Source organism: Natator depressus, chromosome 27 (genome assembly GCF_965152275.1).
Source record: "Natator depressus isolate rNatDep1 chromosome 27, rNatDep2.hap1, whole genome shotgun sequence".
NCBI classification, from domain to species: domain Eukaryota; kingdom Metazoa; phylum Chordata; order Testudines; family Cheloniidae; genus Natator; species Natator depressus.
In genome coordinates, this window is record NC_134260.1 from 13,831,064 (window position 1) to 13,851,569 (window position 20,506).

A 20,506-nucleotide genomic window follows, 5' to 3' on the forward strand; every position below is an offset into this window, starting at 1 on the left:
GTACAGTCACAGCAGGATTCCTGTTACTTGCACCTGGTATAGAAATGTCAGCACCCACACTATCCCTTATGGGGTTTGTGGTCGAACATATTTCTGGGTGCAGCCCACAGGTTGGGGCTGCATACTATACAGTTCCTCTTTTAATAAAAATAGCAAAAGTGTTAGAAGTTAGGCCTCCAGATAGTGTCACTGAAATAATAGCAGCAGAAGATAAATTAGCAGCATTTCGTCTTCCATAATTCCAGTGCATTAAACTTAACTATGTGGGTATAAATTCTGCCCTTGACATAGACAGGAGGGTTACATTGTTAATCAAACCCAGTTACCAAATTGTTTGAGCTTTGCCCAACACTAGAATCAGACAGTACTTAATTCACTTAAAAATAATCGGGGCAATGTATATAATTAGCAAAATTAAGAAAGTTTATTGACATACACCAGAACATAGATATATTTTTTTGTTTTGTTTTGCATAATAGAACACTTCTGATTAAAGTGAAAAGAAAAAGCAGAGACCTTTCACTAGACTCTCCCTTTTTAAGGAAAGAAAATATTTCCATAGCCACTCGGGATGATGCATTTACTCATTTGCATTCATTCTGGTCACTTTGTATTAGTATCTGTAAAAGGACCATATCTTGATGTTGTTTATCTTATTGGCTTCTCTTCAACTGACTGGACATTAGATGATGTGATTCTACCATGCTGATCTAACTCTTCAATGATTGTTTTAATCACTCTGATTTTTGTAAGTTCTAAACATGAAATAGAAAATGTGAATGTCAAAACTTAAATATAAGATAAAAAGTAATGCTCAATTCACTGTCATTTTTTTTGCAAAGGATATGTTTCAGAGATACTATAGTACATCAATCAAACATTGATTGTAGGCAGACAGTGGCGTAAATTAATCTAAGATACTACAAGGACTTCTTCATTTCTTTCTTAACTCAGATGGAGGATGAAATTCCTCATTACCATTTTGGGATAAGAACTTGACTAAAATACTCCATTATATTTAAAGAAAGTCAATTAGATTAATAACAAACAACTAACACATACTGAGAGCATATTTTTTACTCATAAATAATAGCCAAAAACCCCAACATTCTTCTTCTACACCTGAATTGCCAAGATCTCTACAGCCTAATAACAAAAATCATAGGAAAACAAACACAGAAACTGATTTCCTTTGCTGATATCGCCTGACTTAGAATCAGAGCTTGCAGATCCAGAACGTCTAGATCCCAACTCTGCACCAGAGCCAGAACCGGTAGATTCTGAAACTGTAGCAGATCCTGTACCTCTCAATTCCAAACCTGTGCCAGATCCTAGATTTCTAGATCCTGAATCCCCAGATATAGAACTTCTAAATCCAGGACCTCCATATCCGGAATCACTGTAATAAGTAATATTTTATTTTAATTATTATTTAACTATATTTTCAGCTCTCTCATTATATGCGGTGTGGAACAAAAGTAGAGAATGAGATTTTGTGCTTCGCCTCTAAAATTTGCAGCGCAGAACTTGCAGCACAGGGAGATGAGGGATTAAGGTGGCTTTAAACCAGGGGTTCCCAAACTTTTTACTAAGGAAACCCACCAACTGCATTTTGTCTTTACTTTTGTGCCCTAGCCAGGGACCAAATTCGTGGGGTGGAGGGTGGGGAGGCAAAATCATAGGCCAGCATCCCCCTCTTCTCGTCCCACTGAGGGGGAACTGATCACCCACAGCAGTACCCTCTGCCCTGGCACTGCAGCCCTAATCCTGGCCTGGTGTGGAGGGGAGACCCCAAGAAAATGGGGTTGGAGAACAAGACTGTGCTGTGTTCACTCTGCAGCAGTAGGTCCTGTCCCACAGGATTGGGCCTGCCTCCCCGCTCTAGGCAGTCCATCCTGGTGCATGGTGTCACAGCCCCATCAGGTTTGGCTCAGCCACCCCTCCGTCATGATGGAGGGGTAGCCAGGCCAAACCTGGGTGGCGCAACCACCCCTTAGATTGGAATGCCTGGAGTGGGAAGCCCGGCCCTGCGGGACAGGAGCTATCGCTGCAGGGTGAGTGAATGGCAGGTTTATTCTCCAACCCCTCTGCACGAGGCCTGCGACCCATGGAGAACCTTCTGGCAACCCACTGGTGGGTTGGGGTCCACTGTTTCGGAAACATCACTTTAAGCAACCTTCATATCCTCCTAGTCCTGAGCTGGACTAGGCTCTGCGACCAGAGCCCTATGGGCTGCAGTGCCACCTGGAATCTCCACATTGTTGCATGTTCCAGCCTTGGGCTTTACATGCTGTTCCTGCCTCCATCCCCCTCCCTGGCATGCCCATATTCCTGTGCTTGCAAGAGAATCCCTGGACAACAACTTTAGGGCTGTCTTTCACAGTTCCAACACTGGGGGAATTTTCTACCAGCTGGAACTGAGGCTTGTAGAGTCCCTTTACACTGGTCCTGCCCTTTTATCTCATTTAAAGAGGCTGGAGTATGAGTGACAATTTCATCTGCAGTCCCTGCCCAAGGAGCATGCATTTCAAACGAAACAATCCATTTCAGACACATTGTATATCAGATTATATGAAAGTCTGATATCAGAGTAGTACTGATGACCAGTTTCAATGAAAGGTTTTGTGGAAAAAGGTTTGTTTTAAGAATGGATTTGAATGAAGAAATGGTGACTCTTTTACACAAAGGAGGGAGATATTTACCATATAGTAATATTAAAATTTCAAGGAATACAGAGAGATTTCAAAAGGGAATCAGAATTTTGTGAGTCTATCAATATTTTAAAGGGTTGTAGAAAACATAAATGTTTAACATAAGATTTTTTTCTTAGTAATTTTAATGCAATATCAAACTAGATCCCGCTAAACCGCACTAACGTGAAGTGGCAGTGGTCAGAGTACAGTGATACATGTAGAACCTAGACTAGAGAGTGGATAATACATCCAGAGCTGGGTGAAATTTTTATGACACATAGTTTACTTGCTGAAACTGCTGTTTCTGGCTTGACCGAAACTATTTGTGAAATTGAGTCGAATTCGCTGAATCGTTTTGGACAAAAAAAAATTTCAAAAGTTGATGCATTTTGGTGTTTTGCTTAGAAACGTAGCTAGATATATTTAAAAAACAAAACCAAAAAGAGGTTAAAAGCACCTAAAACCAAAATGAAACACTCCCCCCCCCAATTTTTGTTCTGGGTCGAATAAAACATTTTGTTTGATCTGAAACAGAATTTTTTTTGTTTTCGTTTTGGCAAGGAAAACTGAAAAAATTCCCTTTCTAGTCGACCCCAAAAGATGTAAAAAAAATTTTCACTTTCCTAAAAAATCAGTTATTTGTTCAGCTGTAAATACTTTGTTTTCTTCAGTACTCTTCCCTTTTCTTAACTTCCCTCTCCATCTAGCAGGCGGTGGTAAACCTCAGTCTCATTTTCCAGATGAATCTTGATGTCCAGGAGTAATTCATACTCTGAATTCTGGCATTCCATATCATCCCTTATCTGTTGCACTTGTGTCTCCATGCTGCTAATCACCACTTGTATTTCTGAAAGTTGTGCACAATAACGACCTTCTGTCTCTGTCAAGGTGGCTTCAAGAGATTGTTTCTGACATAGAATAAGAATGCACAATACTAATATGAGGGGGTGGAAGAAAAACCTTAATAACAATGAGATATGAGCACATGAAATTTAGGAGCCTAAGCCCCATCTTCAAAAGCAATGTAGGCACTTAGGAGCCAAAGTCCCATTAACATTTTACCTTAGATCTTTGGTTTAATAACATGGAATATAAAGATAAAGAAAGCAGGTTTTATTATTTAGTATAACAAACCACTCAACAATTAGTAATGTACAATTTTAACTCTTTAAAATGGTCACATATTAGTTTTCTTTGTTGATATACTATTTGTGCTTCTAATAGCATTACAGAAAAATGGAGCCAAAAGGTGAAGAAAGCCGCTTTCATTTTTAGTATAACAAACTACATGACCATTAACAGAACATGATTTTATCCCTTTGATTGCTATAGAATATTTGTTTCCTTTGTTAGTAGACCCTTATTGTGTCAGTTTGTGTCAATGTGCATGTATATCATTCCATTTTATTTTGAAGCACTGCAGTTCTTTTGCAATGCTACCCCATGTTTCTTTTTTTTTATGCTTTAGTGCAGAAGTTGTTTGAAAGACAAAGTAAAAGGAGAAATTTATAATGTATCATATATATCTTGCATGTAAAGTGCGACACCCTGACTTCATCAAAGCCAATGGCAAAGCTCCCATTCACTTCTATGAGGGCAGGATTTCACCCAAATGCTATTTTAGGGGTGCAGATTTCAAAAACGCATATAAGATTTAGGAACTTAAGCCCCATCTTCAAAAGCAATGTAGGCACTTAGGAGCCAAAGTCCCATTAAAAATTTGACCTTAGATCTTTAGAAATTAATTTAAGAGGTATCTATTCTCATACCAGAACAAGTTGGGATTTCAGCTCTATCTCCAAGGCTTGAAGAGTGCATTTCAGTTCAGTAATCTGCCTTTTGTTGGTACTGGTCTCCTCAGCACTAAAGTTGATCTGTACATTGAATTCTTTACTCTGAGGTATTGCAATAACAAAAAAAACGTTATTTAGTGAAGCAAAATGTCCAAGTTTCATGGAATTGAGTCTGCTTTCAGAACACTTGTTAGCATTTAGTTACCTTTTCACTGAACCAGGCTTCAGCGTCTTTCCGATTTTGCTCAGTGAGGGCCTCATACTCTGCTCTCATTTTATTCAGAAGAGTAGTGACACCAATTCCTGGAGTAGCATTAATTTCTACATTAGCATCACCAGAGATTGTGCTTTGCAAACTTTTCATTTCCTAAATGAAGAGAAAAGAAGACTTGTGGCTTGATCCTGCAAGGAACTAAGTTCTCTAGCCTTCATGCTCAGTGTTCAGAGAACCTTAAGGAAATGTCTATGCTGCAGTGTAAGCCCAGGGTTCAAATTCAGGCTCAAACTGAATCTCACTTCCCTACAAATCATGCTAACCCAGGGTCCGAGGACCCCACAGATGTGGAGGGTCTGAGCCTGAATCAGTCTGGGACTTAGGTTCAAGCCCTATTGCTTTGTAGTGTAGATGCAGCCCCACTAGACTTCTGGGAGTCAAGCAAAAGTATTCCACAATCCCATGAGCCGACTTGCTTTGTCCTTTGAACAGTCAAGTTTGGTGGACATGACAGTTTTCCCATGCTTGCACCATAAACAAAGAGCTAGCATGGCCACATTTTGAGAGGGCAGTAGGAAGTCTGAGATGTGGATGGTTGGACTTGGCCCTGTATAATACAGTGTAGGCGCTTGAGCACCACGTTGGGACCCAGGGTTCAACAATTCCTAACCTGGAGTTACAAATGAGTGTAGACATACCCTAAGTGGCTTGTTCGTGGTCTGCCTAGTTCTATTGCTTTTTATGCCATGTGTAAGCAGAGTCAGGATGAACTCCACCCTGACATCTGGTGGTGAGGTGTGGCAAGTTTTGGAAAAGAACTTCAGGGGCTGATCTCATTTGCATAGGCACACCCACCCCGTCTAGAATGAGGCCATAGCTGCCCAAATGGTCACTTTGGCTGCTGTGGGATCCCCAGTGTCTCTGTTATTGGGGCAGGAAGAATAAATTGTTATTACCCTGATTATGGGAATCAAGGACAGTGGAACTGTACTTGGCCTTTTGTTTTGATGGAGGGACTCGCCATCAACTAAGTAGCATTCGCTAGGCAAGGGACATGGGTTCCAAAACTCTGTGAATTGAGAGAGGCTGGAGACAGGTATTAGTACCTGGTGGTGTGGGCCCCTTTGTGAGGGCCTGAAACATCAATTGCACCTCTGTCTCTCTCCACTGTGGAACATCAGAGCTAATTTTGGGTCTATTAGGAGTCTAGCTACAGGTGCTGAGCTGAATTCACTTTGACCTTATGGTGCACCAGCACTGAGGCTCCCACTACTACAAGCTGAAATCACTAAAGAGCTAAAATCACTGAGCACTGTGTCAAGTAGTGGGGAGCCTGAAGATCTGGAGCGGAGCAGAGCAGTTCGTGGACCGGCTGATGGAGCAGTTCATGGGATGGCGGGAGCTGCTTGTGGGACGCGGAGCGGAGCAGTTCGTGGGACGGTTGGTGGAGCGGAGCGGCTCGGAGTGAAGTGCGTGCGCGCACACACACACACACATACAAAAAACACTCTGCAGATGAACTCGGGGGCTGGACTTTTGGGTTGTTGGACTTTGGGTGATTTCTGGATTGCTGGACTCAAGAGACGTTTGGGTTGTGGGACTCAAGAACCCGAGGGAAAGGACATGGCCCAATTTGCTGGGATGGGTCTTTGCTCATGGTTTGGTTGATGAACCCTAGTTGTGGTGTTTTCCCAATTTAATGCTGATGTCGTTTACCTCATGTTATTAAAGATTCTCTGTTACACCGAGACTCTGTGCTTGCGAGAGGGGAAGTATTGCCTCTTTGAGGCACCCAGGGGTGTGTGTAAGATTTTCCCAGGTCACTGGGTGGGGGCTCGAGCCAGTTTTGCATTTGCTTTGATGAGAGGGAACCCCTGTGTACTGAACCTGGCCCTTGCTGCTATCAACTCGGCCTGGCAGAAGGGTTACACATGTATACTTGTTTCAAGTACATGGGGATAAGATTTGCCTACTAACAAAGTATTCCATCTGACAGTAAGTAATAACAAAGTGTAAAAACCATTTTAAAAAGACTAGCTGCATAGCCCTTTATAAAAATACCTGCCAATTTATGATTAACATCCAGATTTAAAAGATTAAGCACTTAAATTTAAAAATCCAGTATTATGCTTTTAAATTTTGTTTTAAAGTACTGAGTTAATTATAATACAGACGAGGAATTTTTTCCCCAAAGTCTCAGGATGTAAACTCAGAATTTTGTTTTCAATATTTAGTTTAATTAATAAATCTGTTTGGAAAGATGAATCAGAGCCATTAAATGTATGTGAGCACTCTGTTTTGGCCAAGAATTCTCTAAATCATATAGTATTAAAATTTAAAATAGTTTAAAACTAAGATTGAGTGTCATTAAAATTTTGCCACATGAATTAATATGTGAAGGAATTTGCTTCCACATCTCTTTATTTATCAAGTGTATTGCTCTGTACATCCATAGAGGGGCAAAAAAGTACAACTTTATTTCATGTTCTTTTACCTAAAGAAATCATAAGGCAATCCTCTTGATTTGTAAAGATATATGAAAATGAATCCTTTTCTTTCAAATGTAAATCTTTGCAAAATTGCAACAAATCCCTCCCTTATTGCCAATTATGAATTCTAACAAATGTCTGACTAGTATAAATGCTATAACTCACTAAATAATTGGCTAGATTGTGTCTTTGCCAGAAGTCATGAATGAGGATCAGTGTTGTTGTTGTACTGCACCATGAGAAGACCAGGGACCATATTGTGGCACCAGAGACTCAGTAAGGTTCCTGGTTCCCTGCTTATTCTGTGGGGAAGTAATCTGTGCCAGCCCCCTACCTGGTGCAGATTACTTCCTCCTCCATGCAGGCTCAGCTGTGCTGAGTGTGGAGCCAAATCTCTCTCCACTCCCGACTCTTGCCAGCCGACTTCCCACTAGCCATGTGCTTGAAATGGGGAGTAGTGACACTGCAGAGACTGCTCTTTTCAGCACTGCTACCTGCAATATTGATACACTGCACAGAAGAGCAGGGGGGCACCAGACACAATCTTTCTCCTCTGCATGGTGTGCAGAGTGAGTGAGAATCTTGCTCAATATCAAATTATCAAAATTTACAATTTATTTTGTCCTTAAATTTTTCTGAAAAGCAGTCTCTTTTATAATGTATACCCCCAAAGAATAAAAATATTATCTAATCCTTCAAAACAATAATTTACAAAGATAGTATGCAATGAATTATTAATAAACAAACATCTTGGGCCTGATTCTCAGCTGCTTAAATCAGCGTACCTTCATTGACTTCAGTGGAGCTACACCCGTTTATAATAACTGAGAAATTTGGTCCCTTGACTTCAGGAAGCTAGTTATAGATCCTACCTTACCTCCTCATGGTTCTTCTTGAGGTAAGCCTGCTCTTCATTCAGGTTTTCAGTCTGCATCTCCAGGTCACTCTTGGCAAGAGTTATTTCATCCAGGACTTTACGTAGACGATTGATGTCAGCTTCAACACTTTGGTGGAGGTATATCTCATTCTCATATCTAAAAAAAATTGTTAAAAGAAGTAGGGTCAAATTGTAATACCATAGCCATTGCTGCATGGTATCTTATTCCACAAACAGTACATTTAAATCAGTGGGCGTACTCACTGAATAAGGTACTTCTCAGTGTGAATAAGGTTGGCAGAATCTGACCCTTAAATCTAGAAATCAATTTAGATCATTTGAGTAAAAATTATTTGTTTTCATCTCTTTTGCTAATTTGTAAGTTCTGGAAAATGCATGCAATCAAAATTTCCATTGACTGAAAGATTGGGTTGATGGCCATTGGACATTAGTTTTACAATCTAAATCCCTCTACAATTCTATTATTTTTATAAACCACCAAATGTGTGCTAAAATCTGAGTTATACATTGTATTACACAAAGGGTAATTGTAAAATATTTTCACAATATGAATTTTTTACAGAGATGTTAATCAGTGCTGGAATCTGTAAAAAGATTTAAGAATTATGCTTGGAACATAATGCAAAAGAGAGAATATTGAAAGATTCTAGTACAGTGGTCTAATAGTATTAACTTTTGCATGATTTTGGCAATACATGTCTAATATAATTAATTCAACTTACTTCGGTCTGAAGTCAGCAGCAGCCAGCCTGGCGTTGTCAATTTGCAGAATGATCCTGGCATTGTCAACAGTTGCAGCAATGATCTAAAAAACAGCAGGAGGTACTGAAAAATAAGTTATTTCTTGGACTCTTGTAAGTTTGACAGGTTTACTTGTGTCTCATGGATTGGATGAACTTAATCAAAGTCAATGGAGAAAAAATTTAAGTAGTTAAAAAACCAATATCTGATACTTACATGAATAACTAAAATGATAAAATATTTGCTTATCTTGGTTAGTTCAATATTTTAGAAATATTTGATCATTTGTCCACATTCTCCTTTTTGTTACTCCATTCATGCTTATTATCATTTTTCTTTTTCCATATCCCTTTCCAATAGTTAACCTAACACCAGGTGTGCATCAACTTCATACCCCCTCTAAAATAAAGCCACATTAGGACAATGTTTGACACAATGATCTCTTTCTTGTAGTTTCCTTTAATTCTGGCAGTCTTTATAGCTCTCTACTTTTGGAGATTTGTGAATATCTCCTGGGTTATGTCAGTGAACTTCCGCTGATTTTCTTAAACTTGATCTTCATTATGAACCTGTTGAGTACATTCAGGTCCCTGGAGCCCAATCCTGCTGCAAATGAAATTGTCAACTTATTTATAATGTAGGCTTGATATTTGACATTAATATTAGCCAGAGACATAGTTAACAATTTACTTTTCAGAATAAGACAATAACTAAATACATTATTTAATCCCAATAACAAATTGTTTAAAAATATAACTTCTTACCTGATTTACAAGGTTTTCAATAATAGCACAGTATTTACTGTAGTTGTGAGGTCTTCCATCAGTATGTGGTCCAAATTTCTCTTACCAGTCCTTGATTTTGTGTTCAAGCTCTGTATTTGCCTCTTCCAGAGCATTTACTTTGCCCAGGTAGGAGGCCAAACGGTCATTAAGGTTCTGCAAGGTTTCCTTTTCGCTACCTGAGAGAAGTCCACCATCTCCGCCTGTAGCACCAACAGCACCATAACCGAAGTTATAAAAAGACCCACCTGCTCCACTTCCAATGCCACACCATCCAGAACCAGCACCCCAGCCTCCCCCAGACCCATACTTTCCCACTCCAGAACCTCCACCCAAGCAACACGCTCCACCACTAGGTATTTTTATAGATGCACCGCCACTCCAGCATCCTGTCTTGCTGAGCCAGACTTGCCAGTCTGCTCCAGCACAGACCCAGGGTCTGAACCAGGTGCCCCAAAGCTGCAGACTTAACTGAAAGTAACTTAAGAAGAGTTCCTGTCTTTAACACTCAGATACCCAACTCCCATTGGGGTCCAAACCCCAAATAAATCCGTTTTACCGGTAAACTCATAAATTGTTCGCCCTCTATAACACTGATAGAGAGATATGCACAGCTGTTCCCCCCCCCAAGTAAAAAGTGATTTTATTAAATTCAGAAAGTAGGATTTAAATGGTTCCAAGTAGTAACAGACAGAACAAAGTGAATTACCAAGTAAAATAAAATAAAACATGCAAGTCTAAGTCTAGTACAGTAATAAAACTGAATACAGATAAAATCTCACCCTCAGAGATGTTTCAATAAGTTTCTTTCACAGACTGGACTCCTTCCTAGTCTGGGCACAGTCCTTTCCCCTGGTACAGCCCTTGTTCCAGCTCAGGTGGTAGCTAGGGGATTCCTCATGATTGCCACCCCCTTTGTTCTGCTCCACCCACTTATATATCTTTTGTATAAAGCAGGAATCCTTTGTCCCTCTGGGATCCCACCCATTCTTCTCAGTGGAAAATACCATGTTAAAGATGAATTCCAGTTCAGGTGACATGATCACATGTCACTGTAAGACTTCATTACCCACTTGCAAACCCACAGGTATACAGGAAGACTTACAAGGAAAACAGAGTCATATACAGATAATTGTCCTTGGTAATGGGAGCCATTAAGATTCCAAACCACCCTTAATGGCCCACACTTTGCATAACTACAATAGGACCTCAGAGTTATATTTCATATTTCTAGTTTCAGATATAAGAGTGATACATTTATACAAATAGGATGACCACACTCAGTAGATTATAAGCTTTGTAATGATACTTTACAAGAGACCTTTTGCATGAAGCATATTCCAGTTACATTATATTCACACTCATTAGCGTATTTTTATAAAATCATATAGAGTACAACTTCACACTCTCTGTAATGAGTTACATGTGTTTGCAATTTTTGAAGTTCCTTTTGCCTGAAGGCTGTGCAAATACTTCTGGGTTGATTTCATCTTATTTTGTTTCTTCAATCAGGATAGTGCTGAATAACTATGGGCTAAATTGTCACTTTACAATTTTCCCTGAGCAAGGGGATGCATGTAGTTGTGTTTCCCCAGAAGCAGCCTGGCAAGCCAGTTTTGACTCAGAGCTTTCTGGTCTCTTCACTGCAGTGGGTAGGTAATATACTATACTGGGTTTATGCCTGGCTCAGCATATATAATCTGGCACATCACGCAGAGGGTCGGAGCCAAGGCTCTGTCTAGTCCCTGCCCCATCCTGCTCACCTGCAAAATGTGGAGGTGTGGGGAGGAAATAGTGGTTCTTTTTCGAGTGGCTCTGCATATTCCCACTTATGGGTATTGTGCCACCTAGTGGTCCTTAAGAGCAGAACCTTTTCCAGCCAGTGTCTGTTAGAGTGCTTATGCGTCCTCTTCTGCCCCTCCGCTCAGCATCTCTGAACGTTCTGAGTGTAAGGCTATATAAAGGGGTGCAGAGCCCTCCACCACCTCAGTTCCTTCCAATTGCATGCCAAAGATGGAAGGGAACTGCTCTGGTCCATTTGGACCTGGGTATTTTTCCTCTGTTCTTAGTGTTCTGTTAATTGTTTAGTATCGTGACCCTGGTCGCTGGAGGGGCCTCACTGAGATTGCTCAATCAGGGCAAACTGCAAAGAATGGGCGAGACGATCCTCCAAACTGATGGTTTATTCTAATAATTAGCAAAAAGAAAAGGAGGACTTGTGGCACCTTAGAGACTAACCAATTTATTTGAGCATAAGCTTTCGTGAGCTACAGCTCACTTCATTGGATGCTGTAGCTCACGAAAGCTTATGCTCAAATAAATTGGTTAGTACCTCTAAGGTGCCACAAGTCCTCCTTTTCTTTTTGCGAATACAGACTAACACGGCTGTTACTCTGAAACCCATCTAATAATTAGGTTAATCAAGCCAGCAACAAAACAGCTTCTGCAATACCTTACTGGTTATCAAGAAGCTAAAATACAGCTCCCCTAAAGCAGTCCACCTGTGGTCTCCCACCCAGACAGCCCAGTCAAATATGGTGATGATTATTTCAGATCTTATCCATATATAAAGTTCCACCAAGAGATTGGACACATTACCCACCAGGTCAATGAATATTTCAGATTTTACCCAAATGCACGCCTATAGCCAATTCTTATGAACTAATCTAAGATTTATTAAAAAAGAAAAGAGAGTACTGTGGTTAAAGATCATTACACATTCATATATGGATAAAGTTCTTAGGTCAGTTTCATAGCAGAGATGGTGAGCTGCTAATTTGTAAAAAGTTTGTCCAGAATCAGTTCCATAGGTTATAGTCCAGTAGGCAGTCCATGTGCAGCGTTTGTTTAAATTCTTCCATGAGAAACAGCAGAGTAATACAGAATCGAGCTGGAGGCCTCAGTCTTGTGACTTAAACTTCCCCTGACAAAGTTCAAGCGATTTGAGATGAACAGGATCAGGTCCCAAAGTTCTTTTATAGTTGAAGCGCGGCTGATAAACCTCTTGTCACAGCAAGCATTCCTTGATGAAGACTAGATAATGTATATTGTTGCTTTGAAGTCAATTCCTATTTCCTATGTATACACAGGCAGTTAGTTGCATTGATTAGCATATGGCAATTAACCATTCAAATGTTCCCAGTAGGTAGTTTACTACAAACTTTACAGAGACATAAAGACGATATTATTATAACACATGTTTCATCAAGAGTTCCTGTACCTGTTGTTGGTACCAGGGGCTGCTACCCCTGAATGGATCTTGAATGGCTCCCAGCGGAGCAGATTACTGTCATACCAGTGAAAAAGGTCCACAGTAATTAGCTTGCATACACTGCAGTTTATTCAAGAAGGAATTACACAAGTGGTAAAGGGTTACATTAAGCACATAACTCCTGTGTTAGACATTAAAGAACTATACAGTAAGAGCTTGAAGGGTAAACCCCTTTAAAATCCCTCCTGGCCAGAGGAAAAATCCTCTCACCTGTAAAGGGTTAAGAAGCTAAAGGTAACCTCGCTGGCACCTGACCAAAATGACCAATGAGGAGACAAGATACTTTCAAAAGCTGGGAGGAGGGAGAAAAACAAAGGGTCTGGGTCTGTCTGTGTGATGTTTTTGCCGGAGACAGAACAGGAATGGAGTCTTAGAACTTAGTAAGTAATCTAGCTAGGTATGTGTTAGATTATGATTTCTTGAAATGGCTGAGAAAATAGCTGTGCTGAATAGAATGAATATTCCTGTCTGTGTGTCTTTTTTGTAACTTAAGGTTTTGCCTAGAGGGATTCTCTATGTTTTGAATCTAATTACCCTGTAAGGTATTCACCATCCTGATTTTACAGAGGTGATTCTTTTTTTTACTTCTATTAAAAGTCTTCTTGTAAGGAAACTGAATGCTTTTTCATTGTTCTAAGATCCAAGGGTTTGTGTCTGTGGTCACCTATGCAAATTGGTGAGGATTTTTACCAAACCTTCCCCAGGAAGTGGGGTGCAAGGGGTGGGAGGATTTTGGGGGGAAAGACGTGTCCAAACTCCATTTTTTCAGGAACCCAGATAAAGTTTGGTGGTGGCAGTGGAAATCAAAGGGCAAAGGGTAAAATAATTTTTACCTTGGGGAAGTTTTAACCTAAGCTGGTAAAAGTAAGCTTAGGAGGTTTTCATGCAGGTCCCCACATCTGTACCCTAGAGTTCAGAGTGGGGAAGGAACCTTGACAGAGCTATACATTCCTCTTAGTGAGCCTCTCTTTCACAAACATACACAAACAGGCCCTGTGCTAGCCTCACACAGTTCCTGCTTGGCAAACGGAGAAGGTAGTTAATTCTATGGACAACGACTTCTCTCCAGGTCTGGTCTCCTCAGCCCTCTGGTCTGTCTCAGATTCCCTCAAGGCAAGGCTTTGGCTGCCTGGAAACCCCTCTGGTCACAGTCCTACTCGAGCCCACAGAGCAGAGTTTTGGCTACTCTGTCTAGCGCGCCGTGAAGCGACAATTAAGGAATTCCCCCAACCGTAACTTAATTTGCTTGATTTTTATACTCTTTTTCCTCAGAGGAGTCACATGTCCTAAAAGCATGCCCAGTGGGCGTGTGGCTACTAATTTTTACTAATTAAAAATTTCCTAATTAATACTTTAGGAGGAGACTGCAGAGTGGTGCCAACTGAACATTATCCCACATTCACTCCCTTTTCAATCATTCACTTCAGCCCCCTGTGTGATGTCCTTCAGCAGGGTTGAGATGCCCCGGTCAGCCCATGCTCCATTCAGGATGTTCTGCATATGTTGTTTGCTTTCAAGTGGACATATTTGCTGATCCAAAGATCAGTATTGATCATACACACAGAATGGAGCCAGTCAATTTCACCTCTGCCATCTGCCTGATGCTAAGAGAAGGATTCTGCTCCCAGAATCCTCTTTCGCAGTTCAGTCACGTCAAGCCATGTTCTCACCATTCATTCAGTATGGCCACACCAATTCGGCACCATCCCAACACTTGCGAGGGTACAGTCTCATTGCACTAGAGTTGGGGCAATGTCTTTTGCTTGTCTTAAGCAAGCCCCTGAAATTTGCAGGACTGCTATCTGCAATTCTGTATACACATTTACTATCACATTATGCTTTCTATTTGGCTTTAAGGGGTGATGTTAGATTTGGTACAGTGGTGCTTCAGTCTCTGTTCTGTTCAGTTTCCTCCAAGTTATTTTCAGCACTGCTTATCAAACAATCCGTAAGTGGGAATATGCAAAGCAACTCAAAGAAGAAATGAAGGTTACTTACTTGTAACCGGAATTCTTCAATATAGCACCCGCCATCCCCTCTTTCTCAGAGTCCTTTTATTCTGTGTCTGTGGGTTGGTGGTGGAAGGAACTGAGATGGTGGAGGACTCTGTGCCCCTTATACAGCCTTGCCCTCAGAATGTTCTGAGACACTGGGCAGAGAGGGAGGAAGGGGTAAATGAGTGCTCTGACAAACTGCTTGGAGAAGGTTTGGCTGTTAGGCATCAGTAGGTGGCACAATACCCATAAGTTTATATATGCAGAGCCACCTCGAAGAACTCAGTTTACAAGTAAGTAACCTTCATTTCTGTGGAGTCTGCTTCTTCTGCTGCACTGTGACCTTTGCAGTAGAAATATATTAATAAAGCCCTAGTTGTGACATTAGTTGGACAATAACACACTCATCCTGACGCTATATATTTTTATAACCTCTTAGAGGCCACTTTCACATGAATAAAAACATGAAAAGAGGCCATTTATGGAAAAAGAACATTACTGAACCACAACTGCTTTGTGTCCTGTTTTCTGTTATTGGTAATATTTTACTTTAAATAATGTCTCTCCACATAGTTCAACTTTTTCTGCTACTTTTGTTAGAGACCACATTTCAGCAAAGCACATAAGCACATGCTTAACTTTAAACATGAGTAGTTCCAATATTGGAACATGAGTAGTTCCAATAACTTGGCTGTAAAGTTGTTTATGAACTCCCAGATTATTAACTAGAACTGACTAGGAATTTGTTAGATTGCTTGCTTACATAAGGAAGGTGAGTAGGATTTAGCTTAAATGGGTAAAAGGAAGTACTACTTTAAAGAAGTATATATATATATCACAGCCATAAGATTTAATAGCTTAGTAAAATTAAAAACAAATAAGACATATAGCATCTGCACTTACACTAGATTAAGATAAAAATTTTAATGGCTATTCTTTTCTTCAGAGCATCATATGATCCTATGTTGTGGTCTTAAAGAAAATATCCTGCAATGTTGTTGAAGTGGGGGCGGAGAAGAGGGAGAGGGCTTACATCTTTCTTGGGAGCATATGCCATAGCAGAAAAGGATACCGGACTAGGTAGACCATTGGTCTATTTTGGTATTGCAATTTCTAGGTTCACATAAGGGTAAAAGTGAATTAACCTCATTTTTTTTAGGTCCTGATGTCTGTCCCCTGGGCTTCATTTTTTTTATTTGAAAAATCATTAAAAAGAAATTCATCTCAACTGTGTCTGGCCCTAGCTAAATAAAAAATAAATTTGTACAGAACTTTACATTTACTGTGCATTTGCTAATGATCTTTGCAATAAAATGTGAAGTTATTTTAACCAGTTACCCCATTCAAAAGCTACTGACTTGCTAAATCTCCTGTTTTGTTGAAATCATTTTCTATATGTTGCAACACATACTCATTCCTAAACCTTGAAACACAAAACAGGTTTTTGGGCCATAAAAACAAGCTTTGTTAAATGATTAGTCATTCACATCAACTATTCTTACCCTGTTAAGGAGTGAATACTTCTGTGATTTTGCTCTTCTCCAGCCAATGAAGGTTTGGCTAGTTCTTCACCATGCTTGACTAATAAAGGTTCACAAGGGTAAGTTGTGATGCTGTTAGTCAAATCTGTCTTTTAAATGATCCTAGAACAATGGTTAACCAATTACAAATTATCATCCCCTGTGACATGTCTGAGAGTCTTTTTCCTAGTGACTCAGCAACGTGGAAATGGTAAGTCCCACTCCATCTCTTTTGTGCCATTCCTAAGGTGCAAAAGGAATGACATCTGGTCCGAACTCCCCTGATGGGGATACCCCAATCTTACATCATCTTCCCCATAGTTCCTGCAGGGGATATATTCAGATTGGAGAAGGACAGTTGCCTTACTGCCTAGCACACTGGCTCTGCACAGCTGGTTGACAGTACATTAGGACCAGCTTTTCTAAGGTATTTAGGTGCCCAAAGATGCAGCTAGATGCCTGGTAAGATTTGTCAAAAGGACCTAAGGAGGTTAAGCACCTATGGGACATTGAAATCAATAGAATGAGGTACCTAACCTGAGTAGGTGCTTTTGAAAAATCTCACTGGGCACCAAAATATATTTGAAAATCTGGCCGTTACAGACTGTTGCCAGGGAGGTGCAAGCTGGAGCAGTTCCCAGTGGAAAATCAACTTAGCAGAAAATCTGGACTGATATCTCTGACTTCTTGGTCAATGTGTTCCTAAATACAGAGAAATGTTTTTAAAAAGACCAGTGTTTATTTCTGAGTTTGAGACTGTGATGGGTTCGGTCACAGAGACCCCCTTGGAACTGTTACCTGATGTGCTAGAATTACCTCTGAGCCCATTTTCCGTGCCAGCTTGGGACTCCAGAACCCTGCCTTGTTGAGCCAGACACACTAGCCTTCTGCAACACAGACCCAGGTCTGGTCCATGCCCCCAAAGCTGCAGACTTTAACCAAAAACTTCTCAGCAGGTTTCCTATCACCAGCACCCAGACACCCAGCTCCCAATGGGATCCAAACCCCAAATAAATCCGTTTTACTCTGTATAAATCTTATACAGGGTAAACTTATAAATTGTCCGCCCTCTCTAACACTGATAGAGAGATCTGCACAGCTGTTTGCTCCCCCAGGTATTAATCACTTACTCTGGGTTTAATAATAAACAAAAGTGATTTTATTAAGAATAAAAAGTAGGATTTAAGTGGTTTCAAGTAATAGACACAACAAAGTAAGTTACCAAGCAAAATAAGACAAAACACACAAGTCTAAGCCTAATACATTAAGAAACTGTTTACAGGTAAATCTCACCCTCAGAGATGTTCCAATAAGCTTCTTTCACAGACTAGACTTCTTCCTAGTCTAGGCCCAATCCTTTCCCCTGCTACGGTCCTTGTTACTTCCAGCCGACATCTTAAGTGAAAAGCAGGGGCTTTCTCATGACTGGGACGCCTTTTGTTCTGTTCTACCGCCTTTATATCTTTGGCACAAGGCGGGACTCTCTTGTCTCTCTGGGTTCCCACCTCTCCTACTAAAGGGAAAAGCACCAGGTTTAAGATGGATTCCAGTTCAGGTGACATGATCACACGTCGCTGTAAGACCTCATTCTTCATTACCCAGGAGCTGGCCGACATGTACATAGGCAGGCTTGCAGGTGAACAAACCCATTCACAGGTCATTGATTCTGAAGCACCCTTCATGGCTTCCACTTAGCATGTTTATATCAGTAAGACAAGTTTATATCTTATTCTCCTAACTCTAGACAGAAATTATACATGAAAACAAATGGGATGAACACACTCCATAGATCATAAACTTTGTAATGATATCTTACAAGAGACCTTTTGCATGAAGCATATTCCAGTTACATCATATTTACACTCAAAGCATATTTTAAAAAAAAAACCATTATGGAATGCAATGTCACAGACATATCTTAAGAAATGCTCTTTTCCTTGCAACATTGCATAGCCTTGTACTGCAATTTGTACAAGACTTCATCTGCCATCTGTGCAAGTTTTCTCAGATGCCTCGCAGCACATTTGTGAAATACATCATAAACTTAATATAAAAAACCTACCCATTTTTAATTAAATAAATAAAATTAGTACTGAATGTATTTTAAGCTGAATGCTAAGTTATGTTCTAGTAAAAAAGGCTTAAGGGTGAAATTCACCCCTGTGCAGAGTGCCAGCACAAGGCATATTAAACACTGAAATCTCACTTGAGCTCTGTTTTGAAGGCTTATAGTACCTTGTGATGACCTTGTGCACAGGGTTGAATTTCACAGTAAATTAACATCAGCTCTGTTATATACTAAGAATCATGAAAAAACATTTCCCTGCAGTTGTCATGAAATATCTGTCAGCTCACTGAGAAGTCAGACACCGAGAAGTATATTCTAGTAAATGAACACTGTCAGTTTTAATTGCTTTATCAAGAAGAAAGGTAGCAAGGATAATAGTTCTGTGAAGGTACCCAATAGAACACATGTAAAATCATTGAAGTCATGGCCGATTCCTCTCCCCTTGCATGCAAGTTTAAGATTTTTGTTCATTTTAAGACCAGATTGTGAACCCTTATCTGGATAGACTTATGCTTTTCAGATAGCCTCATTGAAATCAATGGGACTATTTGAGAAGTAAGATTCTGTTCCCTGGCTCACAATCTGTCTCATACCTTTGTTTCAGGTTAGATACTTTCTAATAGGTTTCAGAGTAGCAGCCGTGTTAGTCTGTATTCGCAGAAAGAAAAGGAGAACTAGTAGCACCTTAGAGACTAACCAATTTATTTGAGCATAAGTTTTCGTGAGCTACAGCTCACTTCATCGGATGTATTCGGTGGAAAATACAATGAGGAGATTTATATACACACAGAACATGAAAAAATGAGTGTTATCATACACACTGTAAGGAGAGTGATCACTTAAGATGAGCTATTACTAGCAGGAGAGCCAGGGAGAGAAAACCTTTTGTAGTGATAATCAAGGTGGGCCATTTCCAGCAGTTAACAGGAACGTCCGAGGAGCAGTGGGGGAGTGGGGGAAATAAACATGGGGAAATAGTTTTACTTTGTGTAATGACACATCCACTCCCAGTCTCTATTCAAGCCTAAGTTAATTGTATCCAGTTTGCAAATTAATTCCAATTCAGCAGTCTCTCGTTGGAGTCTGTTTTTGAAGTCTTTTTGTTCTAATATTGCAACCTTTAGGTCTGAAATTGAGTGATCAGAGAGATTGAAGTGTTCTCCGACTGGTTTATGAATGTTATAATTCTTGACATCTGATTTGTGTCCATTTATTTTTTTACATAGAGACTGTCCAGTTTGACCAATGTACATGTACATGGCAATGTACATGGCAGAGGGGCATTGCTGGCACATGATGCATATATCACATTGGTAAATGTGCAGATGAATGAGCCTCTGATAGTGACAGAGCCAGAAGAGTACCCAGAAGTCACCTACTACAGGACAGGCCCAACAAAGATAATAACAGAACGCCACTAGCCATCACCTTCAGCCCCCAACTAAAACCTCTCCAACGCATCATCAAGGATCTACAACCTATCCTGAAGGACGACCCATCACTCTCACAAATCTTGGGAGACAGGCCAGTCCTTGCCTACAGACAGCCCCCCAACCTGAAGCGAATACTCACCAGCAACCACACACCACACAACAGAACCACTAACCCAGGAACTTATCCTTGCAACAAAGCCCATTGCCAACTGTGTCCACATATCTATTCAGGGGACACCATCATAGGGCCTAATCACATCAGCCACACTATCAGAGGCTCATTCACCTGCACATCTACCAATGTGATATATGTCATCATGTGCCAGCAATGCCCCTCTGCCATGTACATTGGTCAAACTGGACAGTCTCTACGTGAAAGAATAAATGGACACAAATCAGACGTCAAGAATTATAACATTCATAAACCAGTCGGAGAACACTTCAATCTTTCTGGTCACTCGATTTCAGACCAAAAGGTTGCAATTCTTCAACAAAAAGATTTCAAAAACAGACTCCAACGAGAGACTGCTGAATTGGAATTAATTTGCAAACTGGATACAATTAACTTAGGCTTGAATAGAGACTGGGAGTGGATGTGTCATTACACAAA

The 20,506-nt window shown here is 40.3% G+C and overlaps 1 protein-coding gene across 1 annotated transcript; it reads right to left on the reverse strand.

The window, feature by feature from the left end:
• Nucleotides 1–3,379: 3,379 nt before the first annotated feature.
• On the reverse strand, nucleotides 3,380–14,914 carry LOC141978363 (keratin, type I cytoskeletal 10-like). The gene is given in 7 exon segments (XM_074940397.1): nucleotides 3,380–3,601; nucleotides 4,463–4,588; nucleotides 4,692–4,853; nucleotides 8,067–8,223; nucleotides 8,810–8,892; nucleotides 9,593–9,962; nucleotides 14,880–14,914. Coding segments are annotated over 7 exon segments (1,155 nt in total).
• Nucleotides 14,915–20,506: the final 5,592 nt, after the last annotated feature.